Consider the following 22103-nt stretch of genomic DNA (forward strand, 5'->3'; position numbering starts at 1 on the left):
ATCCTAACTATAATTTCTGTAGCCCTTACGGGGACGACCCCGGAGTCCGAAGAACTGGTAAGGTTCACTGAGCCGTCGGTGTAGACATGCTCCCAGTTTGCATGATGCTCCTGGGGTTTTTGGGGCTTCATTCTCGGAGGCTAAAGACACACGTCAGAATTTTCAAATTTTTTACATTGTGACACTAGCCCAGACTTCACAGTAAAAAAAAAAAAGACCGCAGTTCCTAAAAGATCACAGCGCCCTGAGCTAGTTAGAGCAAAATCGACAACATGATGAGAAAAGTAGCGCTTTGACACATGACGTAAGACTCACAAACCTACGAGAAATTCCCTGACGAAGGACTGTGCCGTCGTTCCCGTAGTACGGAAACCACTACCTACATCTTCTGGGAGTGCCATGAATATTTAAAACATCGTAGAAGAAAACTAGCAGGAAAACTTATTGATATCCGCCTTTTCCCGCATAGAGTCCAGACCGTATAGCATCAAGGTGTACGGCATTCAGTGACGACCGAATCAGCACCCGCCTTAGCCGCAGTTACAAATGTGGGGCAACATGCCGGCACAGATTCCTTGAGCAATGTACACGTGAGGGATTTTAATAAAGGGCGTGTTTCACGTCCTTTACTAAAAGCTTTAACATGACGTCAAATGTCAGTGCGTTCTGTTTTTATGATCTCAGTGCAAGTAGTTCGCCTGCAATGCGTACAAAGCGATAAAGGGCACTAGGAGTTTTTTGCACACGGCTGGAAACGAAAAGTTTTGAGAAATTTCATTTGAGCTCTCTTCTTGCTGACGTAGAATAGTCTGATCGCAGCGAGTTCCGTGCATGAGAAGAATCTTGATAAGAAATAACTTTAGAAGATCCTCCATATGAGAGGCAGATATGTCTTACCTTAAGTGCGCTGAATGTTATGTACACTGGATTTTTTTCAGTAGTTTTGGGGCAAATGATCTTCTTCAAAGCGATTTTCCCCTCTGTAGATTCATCTGTTGTGAGCTGGAATGAAAATGTTAACAAGAAATAAGCGTCCTTGTATTCTTCTAGTGATTCTAAAAAATGAATGAGCAGAGCTGGTTAAGCCAAATGGAATAGAACAGCTAAAAATGTATAGAAACAATTAGTGGATGAACGCTAAGGCGCCCGTGTGCTGTGCGATGTCAGTGCACGTTAAAGATAATAATAATCCCCAGGTGGTCGAAATTATTCCGGAGCCCTCCACTACGGGCACCTCTTTCTTTCTTTCTTCTTTCATTCCCTCCTTTATATCTTCCCATACGGCGCGGTTCAGGTGTCCAACGATATATGAGACAGATACTGCGCCATTTCCTTTCCCGAAAAAATCAATTATTATTATTATTATTATTATTATTATTATTATTATTATTATTATTATTATTATTATTATTATTATTATTATTATTAGTGGATAATTTCTCTGGAGCTAACTGCGGCCTCTGACACTTTCTTTAAGTACTAAAAACTACGAAATTTGGAAAAGTTAGGCTGGCTCTATAGCATCTAACGTTACAAAGCGACTCAGGCTAAGGCAGACGTCGAGGTGGAGGGCTCCGGATTATTCGACCACCTGAGGTTCTTTAACGTGCACTGACACTGGGACAGGGATCGAATCCGCGGCTTTCGGGTCAGCAGCCGAGTGGCATGGCCACCAGGGCGAGTGCCACCACGGCGGGCAAAATTTGCTAAGTGCAATGAATTGACATCGAAAAATTTTCGCGTAGAAGCAAAATGACCTTCAAGATCGATAAAGAAAGGTGGCTTTTAAAGTGGTACGCATATTTATATATACAAATATATCTATATAAAATGTTAGCCTATTGCCTAACGCCAAACGGGTGTGCCGGTCGCAGTCTTTCTCCTTTCGAAACTCGTGCAAAGAACGCGATGTCATTTTATGCGTACGCAAAATGCACATATACGTTCTTCACGTCTCAAGGTTACCAAAGTAGAGGTAATGTTAGTGATCGAGAGCTTGGCCACTGTAAAGTTTGGAAGAATTTAGGTGCTAGTTCACATGGAGGCACTGCCATGAATATAACTTAAGTGAGCTACAGTACTTCCTTTGCTGCTTTCAAGATCTTGATGTCTTTTCTCTAGGTGTTTGTAAATATATTTATAGTCAGTACAATTCAGCCAATTAAAAATTTTAAATTAGTTACTTAGTGCTTACTTAGTGAGGCGCGAGGACGAGGCTGGGCCTAGCTGTCGGAGTTCTAACAAATAATTATTAAATTTTATTGGCTGGCAAGGTGAGTGATATGAGTGATCATCCTACCATTAAATGCATATAGATGAGAGAACCATTAATAGAATATTTACGTTCCGGAAGCATGCAAATAAAAGAATTAGGTTACAGTGTTGATTTTTTTATTTTCAGAACGCACGCACAGTGTCAGTAACGACAAAACCAAAGAACTTGTTCCTCATTTAATATAGTTATGATGCAGAGTGCTAGCAGTTCAAGCGGAGATTTCCTGCCTCTACGTTGTGTTAGTAGTGCTAATTGCGACCACCCAGTGTCTCCGATCACGTGACCACCACGTGCACATACCTTTTGCCGGGCGCCTTGCGCTGAAGGCGCTGTCTGGTCACTTCACGCACCTAAACCCTTTATTTCCCAGTGTTCCTTAATTGGAGCACGAAAACCCAATGTTTTATTTCCCTTCAAAATACACCCTTCTTCGCAACTTTTGTGTTCATATGCTGTATGATAATTGTGAAAACATCGCTACTATATTATTTATAATCGATTTATTTAACGACTTTTAGGTATTATGATAAAAGGACATATTTCGAACCTTCTCGCAGCTGGGTGTTTATTGGAGCCCGCTGGCGGGGAAAAAACCCGATAAAATGCAAGAGAAAACAAAGTAACAATTAATAGTTGTTGATTAGGTAAAAAAATTAAGACCTACAACTTCTGTCTTTCAATGAGGGTCAGCTTTACCTAAATGTTCCATTTTTTGGAACATTGGCGTTTGGAAGTAGCAAGACTCAGACACGCGGTCCCACCCTCCCCCCCCCCCCCCCCCGCTTTACGTCGGCTGGCGTAAACGATGTCCCATTCTGTTTTTCAAAATATGTCGATGAAGATTTAAGGATGGAATCAGGCTGCGCGTTCACAGGCAATGTCCAAAGCGTATGCTACAAATAACGGACCCGTCGCAAGTCTGTGGGCACTCACCTCCCGGCTACATGTGGTGCCTGACAGACGAACAACGCATAGCGAAGCACATGAATAACGTGGTCACGTGGTCAAGGAAACCATCCACGCCTGGGTAGCCGTGGGGCGTGCGTATCATAGCTATATGCTGTAAACGCCGGTGCTCAAGAAATGCTTCCCTGCTTAACACGGTTTCTAAAGCGCTTCATGCGATACACCTCGCAATGTGAAAGAAAACATGCAAGCATTGTGCTGTTCTCTATGATTCGCTGTCTATAATTAGCGAAATCATTGCGTGCAGCTACAAGACTCATCAGAAAGGAAGTAATTCGCACTGCACATGTCATACAAGCTGTTTGAGACGACATTGGCGATCTATACATGAGAAACGCAATGCTCCAGAAATTGGACATAAAAATGAAAACATGCTTCGTGACTGTAAATGTGGCTACACATTTTTTTAACGCGAAAGCGTTAACTCTCCCGTCCTGCGGAAAATCAGGCGTCGCCGGCGACGCTGTGAGCGAAACATCTGCGTAGAAGCAACCAGGCGGGACACCTAAGTGATTTGGCCTTGTGGCGTCATCACAACCTGCCCATCGGGTTGTGAACAAACTGGCCAATTTGGCAGGTTGCAGTTAATGATTGGTTACTTGGGAAGAGCGATTTTGGTCGCACAAGCCCCACCGGTGGCAGCACCTGCCATCGCAGGGCAGTGGCGCATCGCGTAATCGCTGCATCGCTGCGCCAGGAGTGGTATGAGGACTTCCAGGGATCTTTGAATGTTAAGTCGAGAATGATCAAGTCCGAATTTGTGAGCATTACCCCTTCACGCTCTGGTGTCGCACCCTTAAGGCGGAGCTAGAGTATCCCCTCCAATTATTTTCACGAGTATTTTAGAAAGCGTGCGTGAATTGCCATTAGGAATTTCCGTCCCTGAAACGTAACTTTGTAGTGCGGTGTTAAAGCGATCAATATGTTGTTACATATGAATGAGACAGCTAAGCGAACAGACTCCTAAACCTGGACCACCCTTGAGCGTCTATGCTGCTTTAACGCGCAAAGCTAGAAGGTTGGCGTTGAACTGTCGCTGCCAACGCCCGAAAGGCGCTATCGCGGATCGCCTCTCTTCCATCGCGGGTGCCCACTACTTCCTGACCCTGGGGATACTGCCTCAATTCTTATGGACCGATTGCTGGCACGTAGTTATCTTCTTTGCACAAGTAGTTACGCTCCTCTGTTAAAGATTTTCGCGACCTAGAAAGGGCTCCTCAATCTGTCAAAAACAGCGCCGTTTTGGAGGGCTCTCATAGGGTCAGTATAGAAAGAGATGCCCTTGTTATGAAATTTCCCGCCAAACTTGCGCCTCTTTTTCGCTGACGGCAGTCTAGTGTTAGCTAATGAATCTGTTGACGACGGTCTAAAGGAATAAACAAGCTACAGATTCAGGCCTGGAGATTGAAAACGGCCGGCGAAAAAGCAGGGCAGCACATGGTTGATGCAATTTTAAAGAAAATTTAAAAGCAATGACATCGACGATGAATGATGAAACAATAAGCGATAGGAAAGTTTGTGAGAGACTGTTGTTTCGGTTTTAATTCGTTAAGCTGCCGCGTTTTTCCTTTTGCGCCAATCTATTTTCATTCAATTAACAAAAATATTCTTTTAGCCGTCATTACGTACCCCCTTTATGCCTTAATGTATTGAATATAACCCCCTCCCTATAAAAAATGCTTAATGATAGTTTAGAGTTTTTATGGTGTGAACAAGTGGAAACCGATAATAATGAAGTCACATTTTTCTATGCTATGCCTTCTCGGACCATTAGCATCGATTTGTGCTGTCAACATTTTTCGTAAGTAGTGGATGAAAGACATGTAATAAATGTAAGGCCGCTGCTGTACGATTAGCTTTGTCCGATGCAATTCGATTCTTGCCGTTTGCTCGAGTGTGATTCCAGTGACAGCAAGGGTATGACTATTGGATGCGCGAAAAAAAATCATAATGAAATGAAATTCGAATTAAATGATTATATTAACCCCTCCTGTCTCTGCGGATGAGCACAATGTCACTACAAGTACATTACGTAATGAGGTCAGCATTTAGAGGTAAAGTCATGCACAAAACTGTTCGCTCTTCTTATGTGCCCGTTACCAATGTGTGCTTGGCGAGGTTTCTTAAACGGCGCCTCGTATTTACATTGCACCGTTCACCGTATTTACATACGAATTAAATTTTTTGAAACAAAGGCTGGGTTCTTGATAAGAACGAGCCATGAGATGGCGACATAAAAGCGCACCGCTCCGGCCATGCAGATGAACTTTCCAATAATGACCTGCGCTCTATATCGCGGCAGTAATAATTCGTGATGGAGGGATTCAAGCGGTGCATCTTACCTGTGAAAGACGGTAGCTCATCCGACACACTGAACACTTAAAGAGGTTTCGGTCGGTGCACATATTCCGGCATGATGTGCAGTAGCCATGACCTCTAGGATCTCGGTGCAGCACGGCCGACACGTTGTCGCATTGTGAGCACACAGCATCCGGCGGCAAGTCGTCGTAGAAGGTCACCTGGAGATCTTGGGGCACGGGGGATTTGAATCCCCGGATCAGCGCTTTGACCGGCATCCCTCGGCACGATTCTGCAGGTCAAATGAAGTTACTTTTTAGGCGGAATGCTCTTACTAGTTCGCAATATCCTGAAGCTTTATTTTTTTGCTTAAGCCTCTCCCTCTGTCATGGCAATGCAATTAGAAATATGCATATTGTTCTTGAGTATTTTCAAAAGACGTCCTTCAGTGCGCAAGGTTCTGTCACCAGCAAGAGTTTATGAGGTACGGATGGGGAGGGGGGGTAATTCATCGCCGTCACGGAAGAAGAGGCCTCAAATGGCACCAAGTATACGATGAAGCGGTGCCAATGCATCATCTCCTGATATTAATTACAAGCGAATATGTGCTGCAGCAGGATTACAGCAATTGTTGTCGAGCGCATGCATCCTGTAAACACTCGCTGCCGACTTTCTATACATAGTGGGCCCCAACAAAAAAAATGACATTTGACCGTGCTGGAAGAAGCTCGAGCTTCAGCACCCCAAGTCCCTGCGCGTGTGCCTATAGGCCTGCCCAAAAACTCGCAGTGCGCCGCAACGCTGGCCGAGGCAGGAGCGTGGCCCCTTGAGCTCGAAGCAGAGCGCAGGGCACTGAATCACATCGACCGGCTTCACCGAGCACCGGACGGCGGCTCGCTGCTGCAGCGTATGCGCTCGCACCCGCGCTCACGAATGGGCGCGGCGCTGCTTGAGTATGAGCAGTTGACCCAAGGCCCACCCCCCTACGGCTCCTGCGCGCCCTGGCTTGCTGCCTCGGAGGTACAGCGAGAGATCGTCGGCATCGCGGGAAAGCGGAGCACACCCCTCTGCGCTGTGCAGCAGCTGGCCAGAGCCGTCATACACGAGGAGCTCCAGGACCATCTCCTCGTGTACACCGACGGCTCAGTGGCCCGCGACAGCTGCTCCCTTGCTGCGGCGGCCACCATCCCCGCCCTGCGACTGCACAGCCAGCAACACGCAGCCTTCCTGGGCTCCTCCACCACGGCGGAGATGATGGGGATCCGGCTCGGGCTGGACCTGCTGCTCACCCTCGGCCCTCCGCCGCCCAGGAGTGCTCTGCTGTGCGACTCCCGCGCCGCCCTCAGCCGCCTGCAATCTAATGGCCGCGGTACCCCACTAGTGCGGTAAATTCGCTCGCGCATCGAGCGCCTCGCGCAGAGAGGTTGTGCCGTGCGTGCACAGTGGGTGCCCGGTCACTGCGGCATCGCCGGCAACGAAGAAGCTGACGACCTCGCGACCGCTGCACACCAACTACCTGCCAGCGATCTGCCCCTTGCGCTGGAGGACGTGCGTGCGGCCATTCACGACCATCTCCGAAAGCAGCACCCCGACCCACGCATCGCGGGAGGTGAGCGCATCGACAGTGTCACCGGCTGTCGCGCACTTCCACGGTCACAACGTGCAATGATCCTCCGCGCGCGCATTGGCTGCGTGTGGCCCGGGGAACGACGGGTGCGTCACGGAATCGCGACGAGCCATGTATGTGACGGATGCGGTGCAGTGGAAACACTAGAACATCTGCTCCTTCACTGTGCCGCGTTCGCCGATGCTCGTCGCGATATGCTCGCGGCCTATAGGGCGCAGGGCATACTACCAGACTCCATCAAGACGCTATTGTGGCCGCAGGGCAGTGCGCGCACTCGTGAGCGAACTTTGGTGAGCCTCTGTGCATTCCTCGAACACACGGGCTTGACGTCCCGTCTGTTCTCCGTCAGGTAGTTACACGCAGTGACCGAACGCTCCGCGAGTTCTACCTTGAACGATTAATAACTGGACGCCCCACTCCAGTTGTAACCTACACAGTGCTGTGCGCGTTTGTGATTTAATTCCTCTAAAATGAACTAATCACGCGCACAACCTGGACACATTTCTTATTGTGTAAATAGTTTGTACATATTACTTCTCCCCCTGTCCTCTATTCCTGTCCCCTCACCTCTTTCATTTCATTTCTCCATTCTGCCTGCTGTCCTTTATTTCCGCTGCCCCAGCTCAGGTGCTTCAGTATCGATGGCAGATGCCGGAGCTAGCAAAAATCTTTTCCTTCCTTTTTACTATTATTTTTAATAAAACCACTACCACCACCACCAGCTCGCACCGCCTATGAAATAACGCTGCAGGTTGCACCTGACTGTTGCAGACCTCTACCGGTGTTTCCTGCTCCTTACACCAATGGCTTCTATTTGCGGGGCACTGTTTGTGACAGGGTTAATTGGAGAGAGTAGAGGATTAATTGGAGAGACATGGGAGAGGCCTTTGCCCTGCTGTGGGTGTACTCAGGTTGATGATGTTATTTGTGAGAGAACAGCAGCTTGGAATAGCTTTTATTACGGTTTTCCCACAATAACCTGAATGTGAGCAGCGGGACAACTGAGTGGGCTGTTTCCTTTTGAAAACACCTGGCGAACATCTGTCTTGAGACTTCTCACCGGATGTATGCTGCCATTCAATGGAATCAATCTGGGGTAAATTAATGATGAAGCAGGAGGCAAATTCGATCCTTCTTGTATCGCCTAAATAATGCAGAAGGCTCCATTTCTTTCACTGCTCAGAAGGAAGACAACTGCAGTACCGAAATCTTGGAATCCCTCAGAATAGGCTCTCCTACCAGCCCAAGCAGTGTAAGGTACCGGACGGTACCTAATCAGTGCCTTCTGTTAATAGGAAATCGGTACTAAGATCTCTGACCTGGGTGTCCATCAGCCCACTAAACCTCAGTCGTGTCACTTATGAACCGGGCAGCTCGCGCGTGTTCGAAAGAGGATAGCTTCAAGCAGAAACATGGCACGATCAAAACCCGCTTAGAAAATAACGATTTACTGAATGCGTCTCCACAAGTAAGATCGACTAGCATTCGCAGTCGAGACATATCGAGAGAAGCTATATCCCAAGCAAAAGCTAAGCCCTGGGACGGGTCATCAAAAAGCACACGGCGTATGTTGCGTTCATGCCGACTAGTATATTTTGCAGAGATTTGGAAACGTAAACAACGCTTTGCCACATTTAAAGATTTCTGATACTGATGATAAGATAGCTTTCGGCGATTGCCATTCTCGTATATCAGGAAAAACAAAATGTTTACCAAGAAGGATAAAAAGAGGACAGAACTGATGAGAAGATTGTCACGTCCTCGATGGTGTGGCAGAAACCGCAACAACCGGCCATGACGTAGCCTTAGATAAGGTGGAAATCATATCTATCGAAAGAAATTATCGGCGTGGGTGCGCTGAACAAAACAAAAAAATTTTGCCCCAGCTCATGAAAAATCATTATGCCGATAAGGAAGGAGGGACGCGGCTTGTAAGTTAAAAAAAAAAGACGAATAAGTGATTTTTAACAGTTATGGGATCTGCTTGCATGTCTCTTTATATGCTGCCCGAAGTTCTTTGTGAAAATGGAACTGGAATGGGTCGAAAAAAATTTTTTTGTGATCTGTGGCGGCTCTGCCTTTCGCAAGAAAAAGTTCGTGCTATAATAGTTTTCATCCTTCACAGTTTACTCCAGATTTTTTCACGACTATTTGTTTATTATTTGTTGCACTCCTAGGACTGTAGTGCAGCTCAAGCGATTCTTTGCATTTAAATGTACATAATTCTGTATTTGTGTTAAATTTTCTTGCCCCTCCAGATATGTCTTGTAAATAGAGAAATTGGAAATGCCTTCGCCTGTAGCAGGCCATTACGAATGCAATTAATTGTTGAACCAGCCTTCTGTCACAGTTTCGTAACTGTGCAGCCTTTTGAGGAGATTCAGAGGAAAAAAATATCCGTTAGAAATATTATAAAGCAATTTTCTGAATATATAACAGTTCAGGTTAGAGAGATTTTGTGAGAGCAGCCATAAAATTATGTTCGATAGGCTAAAAAATACGTAAATACAGAGTAAAATAAAAATATCTGCAAAGATTCCCCCTCCATTAAGTTGCGTGAACTCTTCGAAGGCCGGTTCTTATTGCGAAGGAACAACTTGTACGTGTTTCAACACTTCTATTGGCGTTTCAACATGGTCAGTTGCGAAGATCTGGAGTAAACTTTCAAAGTCACAAAACAAACATGGCTCAGTCAGCAAATGCTGGAGACGCCTACCGTGTTGAATTGGGAACCGAGTGCCGCGGTCTTAAAGGGACCCATTAAGGAGGTCTCAATAAAGGTGCGATATGTCTTGGATGTCAAAAGGCGACGGTTGATAATTATCCTCAGCAAGAAATATTTTAATGCGTTTTGTGGAAGCAAAGTTATATGCAGACAAAATTTGAACTTCCGCGTCTTCGCGCCTTTCTCTCTCCTCTCCCATGCTAAAACGGCGGCCCTCCTCCGCCAGCCCCACTCATACCCCTGTCACACGGGACTTCTTCTCAGCCTTTGCCGTAAAGTTGTCTTATTGCACTAAAGGAGGAAAACCGAAAAGGAGCAGCGACGCTGCTACACGGCAAATCTAAAGGAGCTAGAACGCGGCCTCCGTGAATGCCAAAAGTCACCGCTGTGTGTGAAGCAGCGCTAGTGACATTATGAAATTAAAGCAGACGGTAGCACTTCACCTTAGAGTGCATTCGTTTATGTTGGAAAAAGTAGCTATCACGATAATAAACGAGCGTTCTGACGGTGAGAAACGAATATTTTGAAACAAACTTTCTTTTTTTTTTTCATCGTTCTCGGTCCGACCATGGTAGGCGCACTTTTCCGTTCGGCTCCTCGTTGTGTTCGAGAAGCGTGCTTTATTGCTTGTGTCTTTGTGCACACAAGCAAACTCAAAACACGCACTCAACAAAGAGCAAACGAAGAAAAAACAGCAAAGCGAGATGCGCAAGCACGTGTGTGTAGATGCGGCTGCTGAAAAGCGTTCAAGTCCTTTCTTAGCAGTGTGGATGTCTTTAGTCATAGCCTCCTCTACGGTTAAGTGCACTGTAACGCAACATTAACCATTGAATAAGATAAATTAGATATTTTTTACGGTTTCAAAGCTAAAAATTGCGTCAATTTTTTATTCTTTGAGCTCGCTAGCTGGCGCTGCCGTCTGGGTTGCTCCTTTAAGCAACTTTAAGGCCGCTGACGGCCGCCTTTATTGCTACGGAACTTTATCGCAAAGGTCTCGACGCTTTGCCGTGTAGATGCGCGTCACGCGCCTTTGGGGCAAAGGACCTTAATTTCTAATGCCTTACAAGTACCCGTGTGACAGGGGTATCACTCGGCCCCTTCCCTACCTCTGCCGCCTGCGGCGCGCGCGGAGTGGCCGCGGCCGCGCGTGACGTCGAAAGAACGTTGCGCTTTGAACCAATGATAACCCCCGGCTGCTGACCTCATTTACAAGACGTGGCGCCGTCTGCCAGGTTTTCGGGCAAAAGCTCGGCACCGCGCGTCGCCGCGAGGTGCGAAAGCGGGAATTTTTAAAAATGTATTGTAAATTTCCCGCTCGCTTCTGAGGTCTTGTACGCAGCATGGACGCTCGGTGGCCTGTACTCTACATAGTGCAAGCATCTTAAAGCCGAGCTCAAACACCCCTTTCTGTGGTCCTTTATGCGTACGCGCGCAGTTCTTGCGCGAGTTTGCGGCAGCTAAAGTAACGATCACCAGGCAGCTTGTTTTGGCAGTTAGTGCTGAGTACCGCGTACAAAACCAGCTTTGAGTTGTTGATTCATTTCATCCGTGTTGTCTAATTGCGCAAGGTGAAACAAGCTATTCTATAAAAATAAAGGAAATAAAATACTGCAGCCAAATGCCATTGTTAGGAGCAAATATGCACAATCATGAGACTTACGAGCGTGAAGTCAGAAAAGCGTGAAGAGTTGCAGAGAGACGCTAGCGAGTTAAGCCTCTTGCGGAATTGCAGAGTATATTAGACGAGTGGTTGCAGGAGAGCATGAGTGGTTGCATTGCCAAGAAACGGCCCGTGTCATTTGCTATGCATGCTGTCACTTATGCACACCCATAACCTGCAACAAGTTCGGGAACACTAAAGAAGTGCCTGATCGCCTTGGCATGCTTGTAGGAAGGAATATGAGCGACCTTTCCGAGCTCTAAACAGAACGTTTGCATTTACGACAAGATTGCTTGGATCTTTAGTTCACGTACCTGGCAACCTACCAAAGTGAAAAATGAAGAAAAGTCAAGGCACATCAGCTTTCACAGCCGCTCGTACATCATTATCAGAAATCAAGGCAAGGAAATGTGACAGTTAACTGTCACATTTGCGTATCATTAAGTATTATTGCGGACACAATTGTGTCCACAATAATAGTCTTGCTGCAGGTATGCGCGGCAAGCAGCGGTCGTGTGATGGCTCCATTGTTTATCGTCCCACGCAGCAAAGAGACAGTGCGCCAGAACAAAGTGTGAAAGCAGGAAACAAACGCGCGCTGTCGCCAGACGGCAGCAGCCATGCAGTTCCCACAAGTGACGTCAATCAAATCACATGCGAAACTACGGTGACTGTACAAGAGACGCGCGATCCTCTTTTCGTGCCCAAAAATTTCACACACTAAGGGCAAAACGCTTGCCTAGATTACATTCTGGCCTTGCTTCCGGCTGAACACGCGATATCCAGCGATAACTATTGATTAAAAATGGTCCGCCTATACACACTGTCACTGTCTACAGCTTGATTGTGAGCCCGTGCGAGGTGGAATGTGCTGCGGATGCGTATTAGAGGTCTGTGTGAAATGCGTCAATGAGAACGCTGCTGACACAGCCCAGTGGAAGCATGGCTGCGCCCAAAAAGAAAAATGTTAAAAGTTCTATAGCATGCGCTGCTTAACCCATGGGAATTGATCGTTTTTTTCCTCCCCGGTCCCCGCGTCTTTGTGTTTTGCGGAACGCACAGTTAGTTGTAGATATGTGCTTCGCCCTCTGTTCTGCATTTGCAAAAATAGCCGTGCATTGGCGATGGCGGCGGGAACGACCTCGTGACGGCGCTAAACCCGTTGCTCGTCGGCTGCGAGTGTAAACGGACTGGCGGCCCCAGCTCTCCTTCCTGTGATAAGAAGAAGCAGGCGGGTAACATGCGCGGGAAGCGATTCCCGTCTTCGGAGCGCTTTCGTACTCGGCGAATGCACAGGCATACATTCACAGCCGGGTAGCAGCGGCCAGCCAGCCCGGAAGTCAGCAGTGCTGCCGCTGACTCAACGAAGATGCAAAAGTAATTGTCTCGTTTTTAATCTCTCTAGGCTTTCACTCCCTCCTTTATCCCTTCCTTTACGGCGCGGTTCAGGTGTCCAACGATATATGAGAGAGATACTGCGCCATTTCCTTTCCACCAAAAACCAATTATTATTATTATTATTACTAGGCGGAACGCCGGAACTCACGGTTCAGCCACGTATCAATCGTCAATGCTACGCACGATTCGCAGTACAAGGCGCTCATCACAGCTGAGATTTTGTTGAGATGTGCATTCGTAACTAGGCTACTGCTCGCAGTGAATAATGTCACTACCACCGATAAAATTCGGAGCAAGTGCATGCAAAAAACTACGTTTCCGTCGTTGTGGGGAGGAAGACGGCGCGAAGGACTGACTTGTGTAGAAACTAGGCGAAATAAATCGGCGAACACTAATTACTTATTCGTTAAAGCGGGCGCTTTCCGCATATTGTGACTCATGCAGGATGGCAAAACTCGCATGTGCCACAAGCAAACGCTCCGAAGCTAGCCACCGCCAAGCACTTTACAGCTGCGAACTTTCGAAGAATGCTGTCAAATGCAGTTTAGTTATTGGTTTCCCCATTAAAGGGTTACTACCTACGTGTCGAACCGATAATTTTACAACACCATGCTGCGGGCTGTGAGCGCCGAAACATGGCAGACTTGTCAGAAGAGGAAATCTCTGCACAACACCCACAGAAGTTTGGTTTGGTTTATGGGGGTTTACCGTCCCAAAGCGACTCAGGCTATGATGGACGCCGTAGTGAAGGGCTCCGGAAATTTCAACCACCTGGGGTTCTTTAACGTGCACTGACATCGCACAGTACACGGGCCTCTAGAATTTCGCCTCCATCGAAATTCGACCGCCGCGGCCGGGATCGAACCCGCGTCTTTCGGGCCGGCAGCCGAGCGCCATAACCACTCAGCCACCGCGGCGGCTCTCCCCCCCCCCCCCCCCCCCCCCCAGAAGCACTACATGAAGAAACAAAGAAATGAACCCAGTACTCAAAAACGAGGAAGCTAAACGCTTTAGGCAAGGTTTAAGCGTGAACACTGTAAATAGCTTTAAGGAAATCAAGCGCTTGTAACCCAAGGCGGTTCTTGAAACTAAAAAAACGAAGCTCTCTTCGATTCTGGCGAGTTTAGGTTCGCCAGAAACTTGACATGCTGTTGCGAATTCATACCTGTCTTTTTCTTGATGTGCGTCACGTTCAACAACAAAATGCATCCATGCTGAAACACAAGCAATACGCGTTGCTGGGCGTAGTTAACTGCTTACTGCGCAACTAGGGCTAAAATACGCGCCAGAAGCGGGAAGCATTCAAGTATGGAGACGAAGATACTGCGAAAACAACCCACCTTTCGCCGGCGTGTCCACGCCAAGCGCCGAGCCTCAAATAGGAACTGACGAAGTCTGATACGGCCCATCCGCTACCATGGGAACGAGTGATAACAACGCAGCGGTCTTTTCCTTTCTTTTTTCTTTTTGCTCACAATTAGCAGCGCTGCAAAGGGACAAATCTCGGAGTGAGACGGCGCTTATCAGTTCCTATCCGGAAAGCGCCAGGGCGCAAGGCTGATACTTCCCAAGCAATACCATTCTGCTTGCGCTTGGAAGCCTGTATCGTGGCGAGCCAGCATGCAGAGTACGACAGGCTTGAATAGCACCGCTGACTATAAAAACCATGAGCATATTAGATAGTTTTAGCTGAGCGTTTTACAGAGAGCGGGGCGAGCGGGTGAGCGGGATACGCCAGCAGAGAGGCGCGCGAGAAAACAGTTTTAGCCGGGCGGATCACCCGTCTTCTCGAGCGGAGTAGAGCCGCTTGCTCTGTTGCTCCGCCCATCGGTCACAATTCGAGTTAGAGTGAAAATAATATCAATTAAGCCTGCTAATAATGCGCTGAAACTGTTTAGTAAAGGCAGATTGTGTGTTTTCGGTTAATTATTCGACAACGCAGCAGCGCCGGTGCATGTGTTGACGGCTGCCATCTTGAATACCCATACACGCCCGCGCGCTCTTACGCACGCTCGCTCGCTGCCTATCGCTCCGCTGGGGAGGGCTTCCCAGCGAACGTAAGCTTCGCTCCGTAAAACCGCTGGCCGGCCCGGCGACGTACGCATGCGCAGTGGCGTCTGCGCTCCTGCTACTCTCCGCTGGCCGTAAAAACGCTCAGCTAAAACTGTCTATTGTTTTTGGGCTTGTTGGTGCATCACTTTTGAAAAAGACAAAGCGCATGAAGACAGGACAGAGCAGATTTCAACACAGGACGAGCGCTAACTGCATGAAGACAGCGCTCGTCCTGTGTTGTCTCTGCTCAGTCCTGTCTTCATGCGCTATGTCTTTTTCAAAAGTGATAATTTTGTTCACAGCACAGGGTGCTGCCCTTTTTTTACGCTGTTGTCTTGCGCTATTTTTGTTCTAAAATTGATTTAATATAGTGTAGGATATCTCTTGTGGCTAGATCGCTCTAGCGGTGCGCTACGAAGTATGTAGAGCGAAGTTTGATCAAAGCCTCTAAGCTCTAGGGGTGGTGTTAGTTTGGGACTCGACGAATTCTAAAACGGCCTTGAGACTTGGTCCCACGGTATAAAGAAGTGGCACACAGTAGCATAAGCAGATGCTTGCTTAAGATCTGCCAACTTGCCTGGCAGCATGGAGGGATGGATTAGGCTGAACAGTTTAAATCGGGCGGTGGTTCAAGCCACCTAGCCATGACTTGTGAAATTTTACTCTTGTTTTGATTTTAGGCACCAATCAGATAATTTTCGCTTGGTTACTTCTACCCGCTTAAAATCTACTTTCCCTTCGCTGTCCTTAAAACCCAGTGCCTTGGATGAATCAGCCCCACTGCTTTCCACTGTAGGGTGAAGCCCTTTACAGAAAAGTATGAAGTGTTGAGGAATTTCCTCCTCCTCTCCACACACAACGCACAAAGTGTCTATCTCGTGGTACCTGACTCTATATGTCTTAGTCCGCAAAACCCCCTTCCTGGCCTCAAACAACAAAGAGCTTCCCCTAGAATTATCAAAGATATTTTCTTTGCAATTTTCTGCTTCAAGGTCCTGTATGTTCCTAGTGCCGATTTCGTCGGCATCGCTGTTTTCCGCAGAGCTCTCTCTGTTTATTTAACCTTTTTCTTAACCGATAATTGCTGATTTGCCCCCTACTGCTGTCCAGGTATTTGCTTGTCGATTTTCTAGCTCGCTTCCTCCATTTGGTGTCGTCTTTATATACAGGTATCTGAAAACTTTCCTAGCCCACTGCTTTTCCTCCATCTTTCTCAATCGTTCCTCAAATGCTATCTTACTGCTAGCCTCTCTGCTCTCGAAAGACGCCCATCCCATATCACCCGGTACCCCCTGATTTGGTGTATTGCCATGTGCTCCCAAAGCTAACCTCCCTACTCCCCGTTGTTTAACTTCTAGCCTTGCTTGAACATCTGGCCTCATACACAGGACCGCATTACCGAAGGTCAGGCTAGGGACCATCACCCCTTTCCAGATCCTTCTTACCACTTCATACCTATTGTAATTCCACAGTGCCCTATTTTTCATGACAGCTGCATTCCTAACAGCTCTATTCATTGCATATTTTTCATGCTCTGTCAGATACTCAGCACCGTTATTTATCCACACCCCAAGACACTTCTACTCATCCACTACTTCATGTGTGAACTCCTGTATTCTATGCTCGCCGCCTTCATCATTAAATATCATGACTGCTGATTTTTTCTTACTAAACTATCCCCCCTTGTACCACAAATGTCTATCAACTTCTGCAAATCTTCATTGTTGTCAGCCATTAGCACGATATTGTCTGCGTATACTATTCCCGGTAATGACTGTTTAATCCATTCCCTTTGCTTGAAAAAAGAAAGGTTGAAGTCTAGTTCGCTCCGCTCTAGCTTGGTCTCCAACCCTTGCAGGCACAACATGAACAACAAAGGGGACAGAAGACATCCTTGCCTAAGCCCCCGCTGTATCTCTACAGGCCCTGATACATTTTTTCCCATTTTATGAGCGCTCTGTTACCTTTATAAATATATATATCCTTTAATAGATTAATTACTCGATATCCCACACCCAATGTGCCTAGTATGTCCCACAAATACTCTTGAATAACGTTGTCATAGGCTCCCCTAATATCGAGAAATGCTAGCCATAGGGGCCTGTGTTCCTTTTCAGCAATCTCTATACACTGCGTCAATGAAAACAGATTGTCCTCCAACCTCCTTTGTTTCCGGAACCCATTTTGTAGTTCGCCTAGCACCCCCTCGTTCTCCACCCAAGCCTGCAGTCTGTACTTTATAATCTGCATCACCACCCTGTAAACCACAGATGTTACGGTTATGGGACGGTAGTTACTTGCGTCAGCTTTACAATGTTGCAATGACACTGCTCCGAACCGGGGTGTCCTGCCGGCCGCGAACTTGAGCGCTTCTGCCTGCTCTTCTAGCTGGGCCCGCTTTTCCCGCTCCTCTTTAAGGTCGCCCACAATTCTCTCCAACAGGTCGGCATTAGCTCCCTCCCTTTTAAGTGACTCGGCGGCCTGATTTTCTAGCTTAATCCGTTCCTTTCGTTCCACCTTCAGGTACCCTTTGAGTTCCTTGATCCTAGCTGCCCATTCCCCTTTCAACGTCCGAACGGCCTCCTCAAAACGCTTACATAGCTTGCACGCGAAGCTAGCCCCACCTGCCTCGGCTAAGCTCCCGAACTCGGTCTCGTCTAAATAGCACCAACGGTCGCGCTCCTGGCACTGCACTAACTTCCCGTCCACCCGGACTTTCCTAGCTTGCCGACCCATCGCCTGACCGGCTACGTAGCCTAAAAGCCCGCCAAAATTCCTATACAAAAACCTTCGGCACACAAACTTCCGCTAGACTTCCTACCCTTAACACCGTTTAAAACTACCGCCCCTACAGCATGTTCAAGAGCAAATACCAAAAAGCACTTATAATAAACTGCACATCTCCAACCAAACACTAATATTAACCCAACGTTTCGAAGCCTTTAAGACGCTAGCTACTGCCCTCAATCACCCCTAATGAAGGAGCCGAGGGCAAAAAACAGGGACCACTCCTACGCCAAACAGCATGCTGCCAGGAATGTTCGCCGCGGGATCAGGGGTTCAGCGCCACGAGGGGGACAATTCATGCGTCAGCGTTTGCAATGCTCATTCATGGTCTTCAAGGGGAGGCGAAAAGGCAGGCTTGAGGAAGTTTTAGCAAACCCTGCCCTGATGCCTGGTCTCTGAAGCTGAGGCTCCTCATACGCAGCTCTCACCTTCTCATCCAGTGATGTCTCTCGCTAGTTAATTCGTTGTCGTCAAGAGTAGCGAAAGATAATTTTCCTCTATGCATGACATGACAGACATAGAGTTAAAATACTTACTGGGTGTTGCGTTTCCCGTCGGTGAGATCAGGTTTGGGTATTCTGACAACTATAGCTATTATTCCATAATTGATACCACCGCACCACAGCGTCCGCGTTAGGGCTTCGTTTTTTCTTACTTTTTGTTCTCTGCGAATATTTGCACATGTTGGGAGTGTTCGCAAAAAAAATTCTATTTATATTCCATTCAGATATCGATTCGTATTTCGATGCGTTGTTTAACCACACTATTCGTATTCGATTTATAGCGAAGCTGCACTCTTCGTATTCGATTCGGCTTTGAAATTTACTATTCGGACACTCCTAAAAAAAACTGGTCCGAGGCCCCGGCTCGGTTCTGTATTAAGTGGGGCGGGTTACATCAATCAGCGGATCAATCTGTCCAAATCAATTTTTCAGTTAATGCAATCGTTCGACCCCCTTCAAATAATACGAAAAGTGCCACATAGTTGCCCAGAGAATAAAATTCAGTGGGGCACTTTGTTCACCTAAAATGAGGTGAGGCGAAAGCCTTAAGCGCGGTGTTTCTGCTTGTGTCACCGATGTGTGTTGAAGATAGACAAGGAGGACTACATATGCTTTGGCTGGAAGAAGAGCAGTCGTTAGCACGCTCGGGTGCGGAACTGAAGGATGGTGGTTCGAATCCCATCGTGCCCAAATATTTTTTCTTATCGAGTTGAAAAACGTAACGGACGGACGGACGCGAGCATGAGCCAGTAAAGGCTTTCGCCTTAATACAGAGGAGAAACTGCAAAACATACATGTCACAGAAGAGATCTCGTCCTGTCTGCATTTCTCTTGTGTCCTGCTCATTGCACCGTTTGTTTAATATTGGTGTCTTGGCAATTAACCCCCGTGGCACGCTCGTCGAATAGCCGTTCAACCTAAGTTGTGCATTCCGGACTCCAAGCAGGATCTTCATTTTCACTTTCACCACTGCGTATTCACTTGTGCATTAGAAGACGTTCAGAGGGCGCTCAATGTGAATCGACATTCTTCTTTGCTTACTGAGTTAAGAGCACTTACGGTCAGCTGGAATATGCGGCAAAAAGAGGAATTTAGAAGCCTCTTATTTTGCTTCACGTTGTCGCACCTGAAAGGAACAAGAGCACTGGAGATGGCCGCCTGTCGAAGCCACGGGCCATCCTAGTAAGCATAGCGTCGCGTTATTGAGCAGATACGTCGCAGCGCATGAACGGCTCTTGAGTGCTCACACGCTTATTTTATCTTACGCACCACCCTCCCTCCCCCACATAGGCGAACAGGCCCACTTTGTCAAATAATGTTCATTCATTCATTCATTCATTCATTCATTCATTGACGGTGTAAACGAAGTGTATAGGTGTCTTTATTAAAGCAGGCATTTTAACAACAATAATTCGCTGCTATCTAACACGCATGGTACCAATTGTCGTGAATACCATTTGTGAAATAAAGTTGAAAAAATATTGAAATGAAATAAAAAAAAAGCTGCAAAGGCAGTTCTATTTGGCTAAACTCGATGTCAGAAAGACACATGAAGATTTCTGGAGAGAAGAGAACCGCGCTGATTCGTTGCTGGTATTGTTTTGTGCTAGAAGCAGCCGGCCAAAGCAAGTGGTTCAGATTTGTTACTTAATTTCCGACTTGCACAGAAGACTAAACACACAGCTTTGACTAATGTGTGAAAATTGATTAGGTTTCTGTTACTTTGACCTATTTTTGTGCGAATCACGGCACGGCTATTTTCAGGACGACGCAGTCACGAAGGAGGAATCCCTTGTTTGCGTTCTCCAAGAGCGGAATCGATATGACTTCAGTGAAACCAAACTTTGCGTTTGGTTCACCGGACGCAGGTTTGTTGAAGCATACAGCAGTGGGGTCAACTGTTTCCGTGTCTAATTCGAAGCTCTTGCTTCCACGTTCATCCTGCTGATTGAAAAGTATCAGGATAAGCTGTAAAAAAGAAAGAGCAGGAAGAAGATTAACCAGCGAGATATTTTGTACGCGCGAAGAAGCATTGAGGACTATTGTGAGGCACCAGAGACGCCAAGTTTCGTATCACTTTAGATTCCCAGCAGTTTTTCAGCTTGAAAAGAAATCTCAGAGATCGCCTCTGTCGCAATGCAGCAGCTGCGGCCAGGAGTGACCACACACCTCGTTTTAAATATCCTAACTTCATTGCCGCTAGGCTACGCGGCTGGCGAAAAAAAAACGCTAAATGGTAAATATTTATTGTACAATATGGGTCTGTGAATATGCAGGGACAAAGAGTAATCCATTACGTTTTTGTATACTTCATGTTAATGCGACAGCATTCGAGCTGTTCACACCAAAACAACGCTGATGTCCGGCGTCAAGAAATTTGCTGATTGATAGAAAGAAGCTATGTGACTTTGAAACGTTTTTTCAACCTGCCTAGCCTGGGAGGTGACAAATAAATTAATGCCCGAGAGAGGTACCATGACCTCGTGACTTCATCCCAAGCTGCCCATCGGGTTGCGAGCACCGTAGTTTCTAGACAGTATTCTGGGTAGAGCGTCTAATCCAGAAAGGAGAAAAAAAAATATACAGGATGCCCAAGCTAACTTTTGCCAAGGTTTTAAAATATGCCGCCTCACTCTAAGGCGACGCGACCAAATGCATTTTGCTGGCTATTGCATGGAGCAACTCACACTATTTTTTGTATTGCACTTAATTTTCTAACTAGTCGAGATTAATTAACCAACCTCGCAAGCGACGAAGACAGACGGAAAAGTCCAATAAGAAAGTTGTAGAACGGTCTCCGAGACGTCCAATTTAACAGTTTGTAACTTTCCATCTATTACGTATCGGCTTTTTTTCGCTCACTGCAGATGCCCGCGAAATACAAAAAAAAGAAACACGTGACATTTCCACTTGTGCGCCGCGATTGCAGTGCTTTCAAACGTTCCTCGTAGGAACGAACAGATTAAATAGCCCGATGCGCTGCCGCTTAAAAGGTGACCGGGCAGCGACGGAGCAGCTGGCTGTGCGATATAGGCAAGCGGTAAACCTCCCTTTTGGTGCTTGATAGCGACAAGCAGACACAGTCTTTATCGCTTGTGCTGGCGTAAATCGCGCAGCCAGCGCCTGCGTCGCAGCCCTGTCACCTTTTTAAGCAGCAGCACACCGGAATAAATGTTCTGTTCGCTCCTACGCGGAACATTTGAGAGCACTGCAATCGCGGCGCACAAGTGGAAATGTCACGTGTTTCTTTTTTTTTGTATTTCGCGGGCATCTGCAGTGAGCGAAAAAAAGCCGATACGTAATAGATGGAAAGTTGGAAACTGTTCAATTGGACGTTTCGCAGACCACTCTATAACTTTCTCATTGGACTTTTTCGGCTATATTCGTCGCTTGCGTACTTGGTTAATTAGTCTCGACTAGTTATGCAATTAGGCAAATACAAAAAAACAGTGTGAGTTGCTCCATACAACAGCCAACAACATGCGTTTGGTCGCCTCGTCGTAGAGTGCCGCGATATATTTTAAAACCCTTGATTAAAGTTAGCTGGGACGCCCTGTATATGCAACTGTCAGCACTGTCACAGCATAGCGGGTAGCTGCTACTGCAGCCAGCAGTCTGAATATGCTGGTTGACAGACTGGCAATCGCAAACAAATAGACACAGGCACACACAAAAGATGCAACAGAAGCTGCGATAAGTGTCAAATGTAATGCTAACGCATTCCAATGTTAGGGTGACTTAAACGTCCCGACAGTTTTTATTTGGCACTTTGCAGGGCATTGGGGACAAGAAACACGTGGAATATTCAGCAT

The 22103-nt window shown here is 46.9% G+C and overlaps 2 protein-coding genes across 4 annotated transcripts in view; both read right to left on the reverse strand.

The window, feature by feature from the left end:
* The window catches only part of LOC144104308 (uncharacterized), a 38794-nt gene extending 24376 nt beyond the window's left edge, over window positions 1-14418 (reverse strand). The window contains exons 1-3 of one of the 2 annotated variants that reach the window (XM_077637223.1): window positions 14290-14418; window positions 5584-5831; window positions 898-1002 (exon numbers count right to left, since the gene is read on the reverse strand). In XM_077637223.1, coding sequence (XP_077493349.1) covers window positions 898-1002; window positions 5584-5817 — 339 coding nt within the window. In that variant the 5' untranslated portion in view covers window positions 5818-5831; window positions 14290-14418. The other variant, XM_077637222.1, reaches the window with a different exon arrangement.
* A 5223-nt stretch (window positions 14419-19641) lies between these two features.
* LOC144104310 (TNF receptor-associated factor 5-like) overlaps window positions 19642-22103 on the reverse strand; it is a 32603-nt gene continuing 30141 nt past the window's right edge. For both annotated transcript variants that reach the window (XM_077637226.1, XM_077637225.1), the window contains exon 13: window positions 19642-20259. In XM_077637226.1, coding sequence (XP_077493352.1) covers window positions 20035-20259 — 225 coding nt within the window. In that variant the 3' untranslated portion in view covers window positions 19642-20034. The remainder of the gene's footprint in view (window positions 20260-22103) is intronic.

The sequence above is a fragment of the Amblyomma americanum genome, chromosome 9, assembly GCF_052857255.1.
Source record: "Amblyomma americanum isolate KBUSLIRL-KWMA chromosome 9, ASM5285725v1, whole genome shotgun sequence".
NCBI classification, from domain to species: domain Eukaryota; kingdom Metazoa; phylum Arthropoda; class Arachnida; order Ixodida; family Ixodidae; genus Amblyomma; species Amblyomma americanum.